The following is a 14,041-nucleotide window of genomic DNA, read 5'->3' as shown; positions in this document are numbered from 1 at the left end:
GAGTAATTGTTTTCAAGATGTATTGATAGGTTTTACTATTTTCCACTTGCTAAACCTAGATGTTATGGCTTCTCAACTCACCAGATCCTTGACCATGATCTCAATCTGGTCTTGAGCCACGTTCACATCTTCTGTGGGTCCTTCCAGAGTGATTTTATCTTCCCCTTCAGTGAATTCTATATGAACCTTTTAAAAATAGAAACAATTCAGCATCAGAATGAAAGACAATTCAGTTAATAGCAAACAAATTAATCTGTGCTTTTTGTTTCTCCTAATCTGCAACCAGAAACATCTAAAAGACTTTGTTGTCATTTTTAAAGATGGCAACTCAAATAGCCTCACAGACAAAATATTATGTAGACACCAACTGAAAAATGAAATTTAAGCAACTACCAAAAGTTAAAGCATTAAGACCCCATTTACATACCCATGCTTTTAAAGAAGAAATGAGAAACCATCTGGAATAGAATTTTCCTAGTGCTGACACCCTCTCTGTGGAATTCTCTCCCTAATTGCAATATAAGTATTGGCTAAAAAAAATCCCACTTTTCAATGAAAATAGCTTGTTTTAACTGCTATTTTATTAACTTCAATTTGGTCCTGATGAAGTGCTTTGATTTTTCAAATGCCTAAGTGCTTCTATCTTTATTAAAATGGGAAGATGCAACAAAAGAAATCTATTTTCTCATTTTCAGTCTTGCTGTCAACAAGTCCTGCTGTTTATTCTCTCTACTGCTCACAGCAGACAAGTTGTCCTAAATAAATATTTTCCAAAACTTTGCAGTTTACCTCATTTTTCTCTATTTTCTTGGGGGGGGGGGGGGTTGAACATTTTGTCAAGTATTTTCTCAATAAATTTGGCATCAGTTGTACAAAACATAAGTATGTACACCTCTTAAACTACTCATACCTTTGGCATTTGTTGTGTGATTTTGGCCAAGTTTTGCCCCTTCTTGCCAATGATGAAACGATGAAGCCAAGAGGGGGCTGAGACAGAGGAGACTGTGAAACTGTTCGCCTATAAAAGACATAGCTGGTATGAAGAAATTTATCATTCCATAAGCAGTACATATTTATACCAACTGATACTGATATCGAGAATTTCTTTTCAATCCAATAATCTTGACTTCTGAAATTCACTCCAAACATGATGCTCCAGCCTTCATACATCACAATAATAAAATTATCACACAACTGGCCAGTGTTAGGCTTCAGGGTTTACTGAATATGGTCTAGAGAAAACATTTCCTGACATTTTGCTGGCAATTGTGGCTGACATGTTCAGAGGCAAAATAGTCTGCTACATAAACCACAGGCAACTGACCACATGATTGATTTCAACTATTATCCCATATTTTGTATAGGGCTTGGAGAAATCTTATTGCTGAACACATTATTTGTATTCTTATAGGTTAGAAATTTATTTTTTTATAAAAGTCTAATTAATCAATGTTAATCAGTTGTCCATAAAAGAAAGGCCTTGTTGAGTGGCACTCTCAATACCTTGGCATAAACTTCAGTCAATGCCTGCCCAAGCTTTTCAGGTTCGCCACGCAGTATCACAGTCTCTGAGCTGCTATCAGTGGGAGGGATTTCAACCGAGACTCCAGTTTTCTCCAAGATCTCCTGCAGGGAGTTCCCTTTGGGGCCGATGACATACTTATGCTGGGACTTCTTCACCTCCACAGCAATGGTGGTAGTCTTCTTTTTCTGTGGGAAAGTATCAGGCAGGAAATGACAAGTTACTTGAAAAGGCAATGAATTAAGGGAGCTACAGATTAAAGAGCAGAGAAAAGTTTGCCCAAATAGGCTCCAAAAAGGGCAGGCACCCTACAAGCCTTTGATATATATATGCTTTACAAATGAAAAGCCATAGTCTACCACAGGAAGCCATGGTTTATTTGACGCTGGAACTGCATTGTATTTGCTAGAGCTGCAAGTTTGTGATCAATCATGTCAGAACAGGCAGACCAAAAAGTTTGGACTCTCTTTCTGCATGTACTTCAGAGAGCTTATTTTTGGTGGTTGAATTGGCCATTTTGAATGGAAGTCAAACCCCAAGCTATAGCTCATCACATCTCCCTCACTCACTTATTTCTCCAATCCTGATGCAACAGCTATCCACTATGCAACACCACTATCATGATCTTTGCGCTATTTCTTGTGTATCAGTGTACCAAATATTGTAGCGGGGGAAAGAAATAGCCCTATGTTCTCACTTGTAATACAAGTGTTTGAAGTTAATTAAAATGAAAGATATGTCTTTATGCAGACCCCATGAAAGATCGTACCTTCTCCTCATAGATCTTTTTAACACGAGCTACCGCTTGGGCCAGCTGCTCCTTCTCTCCAGTGAAGACTATCTCAGTTCTGTTAACGCTGGGTGGTGGGATATTTATGCGTGTTCCAGTCTCCTGCATGATTTCACTCACTAGCTTGTTAAAAGGACCAGCAATAAAAGGATGGTATACTTTCTCCAACTCAAGCCTCTCTACTGCACGTTTATCCTGGAAAATAAAATAACATTTTATACATATATACAATACACACTACAGTACTACAAGAAAAGAATGTGAGGCTTCTCCATGTGTCTCCTACTATAGTAGATCCTCATTTTGAAACTTTATTTCACTTTATCAGAAAGTATCTGTTCTAGGAATGACTGGTGGAGGGGGGTTGTTGTATGAGCAACCTTGCTAAACTTGTCAGAATTGCTGGAGAAATAATCTTTAAGACAAAATGAATTAAAAACAAAGAAGAAATAGAATAAACTTGAGGTGACAATGATGCAATAAAATCATATGATTCAATATAATTTAATACGTGATCAAGTTTAACAATCCACATAAACCAAATATTTTGTGATTATGTAGCAAGTTAGACTGAGAGCCGGTTTGGTATAATGTTAAGGTGTTGGCCTAGAAACCAGAAGTCTATGAGTTCTTCTCCCAGCAGAGGCATAAAAGCTAGATAGGTGACTTTGGGTCAGTCACTATCTCTCAGCCCAGCCCACCTCACAGGATTATTGTGGGGAAAATAGGAGAAAGAAGGACTATTTATTTATGTTCACTGCCTTCAGTTACCTATAAAGTAATGTAGGCCAGATAAAAATCTAATAAAATAAATAGTCCTTGACTTACTTAGCAATGGTTTCAAGACCTCCCTGGATGTACTTACAGTATGACGTGGTTTCAAAGTTTCGACAGCTGGCCTACCCCTGTGATCACATGATCACATGCAGGGTGCTTGGTATCTGGCTCATATTTATGTCTGTTTGCTACATCCCACCATGAGGTGACTGTGGTTTACATTCTGGTTTTTCTGAAAACCAGAATTTATTTCTGGCTTTTGACTAAAACGACCCATAGTGAACCAGTTGTATGCTTTATGATCACGATGGCTGCTTTATTACCATGGCAATCGCTTAAGAGCTGCCACAAAAATGTTCTTAAATCAGGTCAATATGGGTGACCCATTTTATGATTGTGATGGGCAGATTCTATTATGGTCTTAAGTTGAGAACTACCTGCATGATAATTCATTAACAACATTGCTTGCCACATCGTGATATTTGTGGCGATTGAAATTATGGATGTGATCATGAAAACACTGTAAATGCATGCATAAAAAATATTGTTAGAAAAATCTGGGGCAAAGGAGAATTGTAACTACGATAGGAAATTTCAGCAGTCATCAATATATGAAGAGGGCAAATGGCCATATTTTCAGAATCACCTTTTATATTGTTTTCCCTTCTAAGAGAAATATTATATTACATCTTATTATATACTTTGTATGTAAATCATTTAAATATTTAATCCCCAGTAGGCATATCAGAAATAATTTTAATGAATTTTAACAGAATTTGATTTTAGATAGTCAAAGGATTATAAACTGTCACAAACATTAAACTAGCAATACTCTTGTGACAAACAGTATCTGTCTAAAACAGTGAAATTTGCGAAGTACTTTTCAAACAATTAACTGCTCAACGTAAGTCTGGATGAACTCCAGCACGGCCTAAGGAATGTTCCCTTATAAAAAGGATTATTTGAGCTAATGTTTTTAGAATTCCTTCAGCAATTACAGAACTAAAAATACAGTTTACCTGCTCAGCAGAAATCAAAAGGATCTCGTGTCGAGCTTTCTCAATCCCTTCCTTGGTGCCAGTGATCTTGATCTGGTTGCTGGGGTCATCCGGGCGGGGGATCTGAATTTTTGTGGCAGTTTTGAGCTCAAGGTCCTGTAACTTCTCTCCATTTTTTCCGATGACAAAGCGATGATGTTCTTTGGGAATGGCAACTGTTGCTGAAGCCTATAAAAAAAGAGCATTCACTAAAGTGAAACCACACATTTAATTCAACAATACAGATGCATTTCACCAACCAATTTGGTATAGAATTTTTCTTTTAACTGTGGTAAGATAGGAGAAAATGTCTCTTTCAATATTATAGATTAGCAATGGAAAAGAATATTTGTCAAATTTCACCACTATAAACAAACATAAGGGACATAGGGTTTGCTCATATATTGCCCAGAAACAAAACTGAGACACTTAAAGTAACTAGGAGGGAACCTGCATGTTGCATTATTTCCCCACACTTTAGAATAAATCAAAATCCTGCCCTGCCCTCTCATATACTGTATATATTTAGTCACTGACTTACCGTACTTATCGGAGTATAAGACACACTTTTTCCCGTCTAAAAGGGGGTGGAAATGTCAGTGCATTTTATACACCGAATACAGCCATTTTTGGCCTCCCGAAATCTCACCACGTACGTCCTGTTTTTGCCAAAAACAGGGCTTGCAGAGGGTTTGGGAGACCTACAGAGTGCAGCAAAAATTATTTTATTTTGTTTTCCTCTTTGAAAACCTGGTGCGTCTTATACTCCGGTGTGTCTTGTAGTCTGAAAAATACAATACTCAAATGCATTCATAACACTATTTCTAACACAACACTGATATCTGCTTGCTTGCCTACCAGCTGCCTATCTGTCTCTATCCATCCATCCATCCATCCATCCATCCATCCATCCATCCATCCATCCATCCATCGTCTGTCTTCTACTCAAAGTGATAAATTCCAACATAAACTTTATAGGTTATTATTATGAATAGGACAAATGAAAGTCAGACCTGTGGAGGAATAGCACTTATTTGGTCATTTCACTAGCTAACCAAGCATTTTCAGGAACAATCAAAGTGCTGGTTACTTGCTATTACCTATGATGTCTTTTATAGCAATAGCAATAGCAGTGGACTTATATACCGCTTCATAGGCCTTTCAGGCCTCTCTAAGCGGTTTACAGAGAGTCAGCATATTGCCCCCAACAATCTGGGTCCTCATTTTACCCACCTCGGAAGGATGGAAGGCTGAGTCAACCCTGAGCCGGTGAGATTTGAACCGCTGACCTGCTGATCTAGCAGTAGCCTGCAGTGCTGCATTTAACCACTGCGCCACCTTGGCTCTTTTATGGCTTGTGTCCCTGGTACAATCAAGACTCTTATCTCTAAGCTGAATTTGCCCATCCAATACAGGTAATCCTTGATTTACAACAGTTTTTTTTAATTAACATTCAAAGTTAGTGATACTGAAAATTGCAAGATTTAATATATTTGCATATGGAATTTTTATTTAACCAAAAAACTTATTTTTGTGACACATTTCTTAACCCATCATCTCCTTCAGACAGGGATTCTGTACAATATAATCAATGTATAAACAATTAGCATTAAAATTAAAATCAGAATTAAAGTTTTAAAATTATAAAAATAATATAATATTCCAAAAGGTAAAAAATTTCAAGATATGGGGTTAGCAGTTGTTAATATAGACAGGGGGTGAGGTTCTCATGGAATCAGACAGCCCCACGGTTGTAATTTGTAGGAGGAAGTTATTTATGTATTCTGTGTACATTTTTTTCATTTGAATTTATCTCTCACTAAGAGACTTCCAGGATTCTAAGGGAAGAAGGACAGAAGCAATTTCCTTTTCATATCATTCTTGGATTTTTAAACCTCTATGATGACTATTTCCTTGTTTAATCTTTTCTAAACAACCAGAAAAAACCCTAAATACTTACAACTACCACTATGAATAATTAAATAAGATAATTTGGTAATACATAACAAATTAAATGTTTCAAAGTATATCCTCCCCCAATTTTGGCAATATTTTAGGATAAAATCTCTAACAAGCATTCTATAATGGCACCTATAATAGAAGCAATACCTTTCTCAAAGCAATACAGAGAATCTGATCCACCTTTCAGTTTCCAAGAGAAAAAAGAATAATGCATACAGATAGCTCTGACTACTGTTGAAATCGTTTTCTTCTAAATTTTGACAAAAGCAGTACATTTTGCCAACTTTAACAAAAAAGACACATTGTATGCACCGATTTTCAGAGGAGAAAAGTTGGCACCCCTCAAAAGATCAGCTTTTACTATAAAAAACTATACAGAATATCCTAAAAAAGCCAACTATTCTTCAATAACTATCACTAAATTCATGCTTTCAAAACCTATCACTTGCTGTGCTGGCCCCCAGTAAGGTATATGGCCAAAAATAAAGCTATGGAATGAAGAAATATTTGAACTTTATTTTATGGTAAATCTGGCATTCTTTAAGCTTTCCTTTTGGGCTCTTAAGATGCAGTACATATGAAACCAATAAAAGAGAATATTTGTAGCTCAAGGTTGAACTGTGGAATTCTTGATGCTCTCTGAGCTTGGCTGTTTTCTTGCAGACATTTCATACGACATCTCCAAGAAAATAACTAAGCCCAGAAAGCATTAAGAACTCTATAGTAGTGGTCCCCAACCTTTTGGGCACAGGGAACCAAATTGTTTTGTGGAAAACAATTTTTCCATGGATCACATGCTATCTAGATTTCGTGCATGCACAGATGAAATTTCCTTGTTTGCAGGGCCTGGTTCCTAATAGGCCACAAACAGGTACCAATCCACAGCCTGGGAATTGGGGACCCCTGCTCTACAGTACTATATGAATTGGTTCATAAAATATTGGCTCAATTGGCCTTTAAATCTCCATTGCAGTATAACATCATAAGGAGAATCAAATCACTCACCTGGGTCTGAAGCCGAGCTACAATTTCCTTCCGAGCCTTCATCACTGCTTCAAGCTTGCCAGAGACCATTATTGATAATCCCTGATCTTTTGCAAGAGATAGCTCCAGGTGAGCTCCTGTCTTCTGCATGATGTCTAAACAGATTTTGGCTTGCTCTCCTTCCCCAAACTGGTTCATATCCTTGTACTTCCTCTCTTCTAGTGGCACATGGAATACCTGCTCATGTGAAACAAATGTTTTTTCAATTTGAAATTTCTAAAAGGACATGTTCCCTCTCTCAATTTGCAGCCAGTTCTGCAACAAATATTTTTGTTAGAATCTTAAACAGAAAATTCTGTTGAATTCATTTATATTTACAGGACTGAATTTCTGGGGAAAAATACTGCATAAATACAGGAACCTATTCCATCCCACTCAAAAAATACATTTACATTTTCAGTTTATTTTATAAGGCTAGCTTTTCTATATATATTTAATGCATTAGCATGGAAATGTTGTAGCATTTAATTTGAGAGAACATGTTATTTACTTAAAGGGATCAAGATCCCTCACTTTATAATTACAGAATTCTCCAGAACTGCATAACATTTATCTGTTGGCATATTTCAGGGAAAGGCCTTAGACGTACTCAAACAGTTCTTCTGTTTACATTTTCTCTCCCACAATGAGATAGGTGACTAAGAGCATCCTGAAGGACATTTTTCTAAATGTGTGAACTGGGTTTGACATTGAAAGGGAGAAAACGTTCTTTGTACTGACCTGAGTGATAACAGAAGCCTTGATTGGTCGGATTTTACTCCAGGCACCAGCAGGTTCCTGGGCTGGCTCCAAACAAGCTTTCTCAGGGAGAGGGGGGAAGGCATCTTTGTATGTTGGAGGATCATTCTCTTCTTCAGCATTTAAAGCTGTAACTACAGTGGCAAAAGCAAGGAAACAAAGAATGATTTTATAGACAATGGTCAACAGACTATACTATTTCTTCTTCCACCATCTGACTGTTAAAATACAATATTCTTAATTTGTTAGTTAAAAATTGGGGGGGGGGAAAATTCATTACTGAAAAACACCAAATTGAAATCAAGTGGTTTTCTATTTACTAATCCATCAATAATAATGTCTGCCTATCAGCAGATAAGGACAATATGTTTTACAGATAACTAGAGTTTATCCCATCAAGATAAATCTTATACCTATAACTGGTACTTATTTTGGCCTGACAGTATCTTAATATGCAGGTTATAAATAATGACCAAATCAATTTCCTATAATATCAAAACTGCCATAGATGAGAATTAATTCCAAACACTCAGTAGTTCTATAGTAGACCTCAGACTGTTATTAATCAAAAGGATAAGAAGATTAACATTTTTCTTGTTTGAGTTGTTGATATTTTATATTCCCATTTTTGTATTGATCTGTTCTACACCAAGCACAGATTTATCTGATACTTAACTACAAATGTGCACAAACAGTGATGGATTCTTAAATTCAGTGTTATTTTATTTACACAGTCCTTTATTTTATGCTATACAGTTGGAATGCAACTTTTTACGTTTTTTTATTCTCTGGATAAAGAACTGATGTTATTGTACTAAAAACAATTAAATATAATAAGAAACATAATATTAAATATAATAAGAAATAAGACACATTTTACCCTACATAATGCCTTTCTGAACTCAGTACTATGGGTACTGTGAATGGCAACTTGAAAATGCCTGAAGATAATTTTGGCAAATAACTTCATTAAAATGAGGGTCTCTATCCTTTACTTTTGCCTCAAGCTATACTGTCAACAGAAACCTTCCCCAGCTTGGTCTTTCCATCCGACATTGTCGTACTAGCAGCATAGCAGATAGTGGAATCTGTAGTCCAATATCTGGAGACCATTGTTTGAAAAGAATGGTCTAAAATATATAAATAGTATATATTTTAAAATTACAAGTTTCCCAATGTCATGTTTGATAATGAGATGGGCAGCATGTAAATTCAATATAGAGAAAAAAATGAATGAAGAGTATAATGCATAGATGTTTCTAAAAATAGCTTGGCAAAATTGAAAAAAAATGGTATCTATAGATTATCTAACATGCTCCAAGAGCTTCTTAACCTTTATATTATTATAGTCTCTGCAGAATCAAAGAACAAAAAATCTCAACCATCCTCCTGCAAGTAACAAAACAATTAAATAGCAGCAAAATAATATTTCTGTGCAGCTGTTGTCACATGGGATTTTGTAATAACCTTGTTTTGCTTTTTTACCTTTCACTTGCTGCTGAGCAAGGCCACTGCGATGTTCAGCAAAACTTTCCTGGGTCAAAACTGCCACGGAGCTCATGGTTGGTTTCCAACTCACACACAATCCGGGTATGCCACTGATGGTAGGAAAAAAGAGAAATTGTCATGATAACTCCTAGTATAGTGACATTAAAAAAGGAAAGAAACAGAAAATAGGAAAATACATTATAAAACAGGAACAATTTTAGCCACTCCTTTTAAAAATGTACAATTGACCTTGGTTGAGGAAACAAAGGAAGTCTTCAACCACAACATAATTTATCAATACAGTAGTAGCTTTCATAGATTATTAAATAAAAGACTGACACAATGAAAACACTGTTTAATTTTTAATTGGTCTTATTTTTACAACAACAACATAGCATTTTTTTCTGTTGTTAACAGAGAGTTGCTATCATTTTTTTCTTCCTACTGGGTCCAAATTCCAAGATACAGAGCTGCAATAACACCTGCAATTGTTTTTACATTAACAAATATTGGGTTTTTAGCTTAACAAAATATTCTACATTCAGATAAAATCAGTACCTCTTTGGAATGTCTACTATAATTAGTATCTTCCTACCCTGGCATTTTTCACATTTATGTACTCGCAGAATTCTCAGTGATAAAATTGACCATGCAACATAAATCCACAAACCTAGAGAGTGATCAAGATAGGAATGGCCATAGAAAAATATTATGGATCCAATTATACAATATATTACATTATACAAACAGACTCTGTATGGTGGATTGCCCAATTTTTCTGATTTATTTTGAGGGAATATCATAGTATTATTTCTGGACATGGATGAGCTATACGCATTGAAACTGCCAGACTCAAGCAAACAAATTAGATAGAGAATGAATTCTGGAAGTAGGGCATGAGAATGGAGTTTGACCACAAACATCTGTCCTACTATATAATAAAAAAAATCTGTGCATGTACATATGTGAATAAGTTCACATGAAGCCTGGAAAGGTAAGTCCTAGTAGGTAAGATTTTTTCTTTAATTGAACATATTATATTTGCTGTCCTTAAAAAGCAGCCTAGAAATTGTTTTTAAAATTGTCCAGTTCTGTGCAAAGATGAGTTGCATGAATGCAAACTTTATTGGTTTGAACATAACAAAGATGTGATAAATATCCTACCATGGTAATTGGCAGATTACATAAACATCTTGTGGACTCCATAAAGAATCAATAGATACTACTAAGGCCAATAGTTGGAAGGGTTGTTAGACCAAAGTCTGAGAATCATTTTAGCAGAGATCTGTAAACTTACCAGCTAAACGGTCAGTAGCCAGAAAGTCCGTCCTGTGCACTGTCTGTTTTTCAGCCTGCCAGCTTCTGTTTGAGAGAACAAAGATATCCAGTTTTGGTAATATTATTACATGTGCAATAACACAAAGTAATTAGCCTGAAAACTAGTTAAATAAAGTTGAGACACACTATCACATTCACTGTTCATTATCTATGATCGGTTTTTTAAACAAGAGTAATTCTGCCCAAACACGAGACAGGGAGCCATATTTGTTAATGGACATTTCAATGCCCCATGGTTTTAAAATCCTGCCAAAGGTTTAGCTTTTCAGAGTTAATTTAAATGAGTATTCGTTGAAACTTGTATGTGGGACGGATTGAGCAACTGAAACCGAAAGTTGTTTATAAATAGTTCTGAATCATACTTAAGAGAGGTATAAAATAGGATTCCTTAGGTTTCCATCCTCAACAGAGTTATTTTATCTCTTCTCACAGAACCTTTGACAACTTTAACAAAACCCTTTTGTAAATCTTAAGTAGAGTTTAGGCAGGTCACTCTTCATATTCTCACTGTCTTTTCTCACAAAATCGCCGACAACTTTAACAAGTCACTTTCATTTGTATACCTGATATTTTGTATGTTTGTTTATATCCACACTGAAATTAATTTCAATCTTTTTCAGGGAAGATTACAAATTGCAATCATATGACTGAGAAACATTTGGTCATAAATCAACAGGTTGCCAAGTACCCAGATTGCAATCATGTGATGATAAGGGACTGAAAGTGTGACATTTTGCTATGGTTGGAGGTGCTTTACAGGTCATATACCTCCCCTTTCCAAGCTTTCTTAACTTCAAACATATATTAAGCATTTAGTCATAAGCCAAGGACTATCTGTAGAATGTTTCTCAAGGCAAATCATCTTCTGGTGCTCCTTTGCAAAAGAATTTTGAACAATGAACCACCGGCTAAGGACAGAACATTGGGAAAGCAAAGCAAAAAAACTGGGCTGAATATTTCAATGACAACACCCCCCCTAGATTTCTACATAAATGAAAACTATTAGAATCACAAAATGGAAAACAAAGGGAAACAAAGGAAAACCTAAACAGTCTGCTCTGTAAAAATTTAAAATGGGATTTAAAAAAATGGAAAACAGACAATGAAGAGGAAGACTGGAGTCACATGAAAGGGCTGCAAATAAATTAGGAACTTGAAATCCAAAGATGCACCTGAGAGTTACATAGGTATAGGCTATTCTTGTAATGCACAATTAATGTGAGAAAAAGATCAAAGGCAACTCTTACCAGAGTTAGCCAGTTGTGCATGTCAAATGAATAACTAGCCATTCCAGTACTCTAAATCAGTGGTCTCCAACCTTGGCAACTTTAAGACCTGTGGATTTCAACTCCCAGAGTTCCTCAGCCAGCTTTGCTGGCTGAGGAACTCTGGAAATTGAAGTCCACAAGTCTTAAAGTTGCCAAGGTTGGAGACCACTGCTCTAAACCTCCAAATTTTCAGCCTTTTGTTTCATCTTGTCTTACATATGTGACAGGTGAATAACTGTACATTCCACTTTATACTGTTTTGGAAAATATGGGGAAGTTGTTAAATTTGTCTAATATAAATTAAAGAATGTTGGAGAAATAGGAATGTCCCAAAGAAAGAAGAATATTAAAAGCAGAATCTGGGTTCAGTAAGGGAAAATAATTACTTATTCATTTATCTATTCTATCAAAAGAAAGAAATACAGTATGTTTATTGGCTGAGGTACTGTAAAGGAATACTCGCATGCCTTCAAGCAAAGATTATACTGTACTCTATTCAGAAATAGTAGATAGTTTATTTAACTGGAGGCACAATTAGAATAACATAAGCTCATGTGCAAATCTTAATTAAACTAACTGTATATTTTATAATTTTATTAAAGTTTATAGTTACAAAGATAAAAAACAAAAAACTAAGAAAAATATAAAAATAAAAAATAAGTGTAAACAAATTTTAAAAGAATATGTGTGTGTGTGTATAAAACATCGATACTCATCACAACAACAAATACAAATTCAGTAATTACATTTTCTCTGATATTGAAACGTAAGATCTCTTCTTCCATATTTCATATCTATATAGAAATTTTAAAGCCTCATCATCCTAATCAGCAAAAGTCCATTAAGAGTTACTACAAATAACATCTATAGTTTAACGTTAATCATATGAACTAGCCCCATACCACTTTATCTTGCTTTTAACAAAGTCAATTTTACTTGTTCTCTTCCTGCCCACCAAACATTTCAAGCGCCTTTGTCTCTTTGCCCTCTAGGAAAGAACCCCTTCCTCCTGAGACTCCAGACTACAGGTAGTTCTCAACTTACGACCACAATTGAGCCCCAAATTTCTCTGGATAAATGAAACATTTGTCATCAATCAGTTGCCAAGCATCTGAATTTTGATCACGTGACCATGGGGATGCTGTAATGGTCGTAAGTGTGAAAAACAGTCCTAAGTCACTTTTTTCAATGTTGTTGTAACTTTCAACGGTCACTAAATGAACTGTTTTAAATCAAGGACTACCTATACATTTCACCACAATCCTGGCTATTAAAATGGCTGAAACAGTTAAAAAGCCTTGACATTTCACCTTTACTCTTTTCTAACTTGTTATATGCAATCAACTATCTATCTGTATTTTGGTATTATGGATGAAAGAATTTAGCAATAAAAAGGTTACAACAAAATTAATTTAAAACATTGCAAAGATGCGTATCTTGTGTAGAAGCTAAATATCCAAATAAACTGGGCTTTTATACATATACAATATCAGAGTGGATTTGAGTTTTGTTTCTTTACATTAATCAGCAGAAAAGGAACTATTCAAAGGGTCAGAAACTGAGATCATGTCAGCAGGTGGCTGGTCAAATTCTGGGACTACATCAGAGGTGGGTTGCTGCCGGTTCAGCCGAACCGGTAGTAGAATTCAGGCCTTGGTCACAGAACCGGCAGCAACCCAGGCCCGACATGCCGCTGAACCAGTTCTCCGGTGTCTTCTGCCATTTCCAGCATGGTTCTGTGCATGTGCAGAGCATTTTTAATCAATGTGTGGCTGGTGCATGCGAAGTGAGCGAACCGGTACTAACTGGCAGCGAATCAGTACTAACCACTTCAGGAACCCACCCCTGGACTACATAGCTCCGAAACAACATAAGCAACTCACTTATTTTCCTTGTTTCTCCAAATATAGAGTAACTATTAGAAAGTTAGACACTAAAGGTAGAGTTAAATATAATATTCTTTTATGAAAGTCATATTGAAACAAATAGAACTATACTATCATAAAAGTCAAAAGGAATGTGGCATAAAATATCTTACCAGAATATATTTTTGTCTTATTCAGGGCAGTTGAACAAA

The 14,041-nt window shown here is 35.8% G+C and overlaps 1 protein-coding gene across 3 annotated transcripts in view; it reads right to left on the bottom strand.

Annotated features, from left to right (window-relative positions):
* HDLBP (high density lipoprotein binding protein) overlaps window positions 1-14,041 on the bottom strand; it is a 62,038-nt gene that overhangs the window by 25,576 nt on the left and 22,421 nt on the right. For all 3 annotated transcript variants that reach the window (XR_004256058.1, XR_004256057.1, XM_032225217.1), the window contains exons 2-10: window positions 10,656-10,720; window positions 9,356-9,468; window positions 7,853-8,004; window positions 7,094-7,309; window positions 4,109-4,315; window positions 2,292-2,507; window positions 1,504-1,710; window positions 911-1,018; window positions 82-186 (exon numbers count right to left, since the gene is read on the bottom strand). Coding sequence is in view for 1 of the 3 variants with exons in the window: in XM_032225217.1 (XP_032081108.1) it covers window positions 82-186; window positions 911-1,018; window positions 1,504-1,710; window positions 2,292-2,507; window positions 4,109-4,315; window positions 7,094-7,309; window positions 7,853-8,004; window positions 9,356-9,431 (1,287 nt within the window). In the remaining 2 variants the exon portion in view is untranslated. The remainder of the gene's footprint in view (window positions 1-81; window positions 187-910; window positions 1,019-1,503; window positions 1,711-2,291; window positions 2,508-4,108; window positions 4,316-7,093; window positions 7,310-7,852; window positions 8,005-9,355; window positions 9,469-10,655; window positions 10,721-14,041) is intronic.

Source organism: Thamnophis elegans, chromosome 10, assembly GCF_009769535.1.
Source record: "Thamnophis elegans isolate rThaEle1 chromosome 10, rThaEle1.pri, whole genome shotgun sequence".
NCBI lineage: Eukaryota > Metazoa > Chordata > Lepidosauria > Squamata > Colubridae > Thamnophis > Thamnophis elegans.
This window is presented reverse-complemented; position numbering and strand designations above follow the sequence as displayed.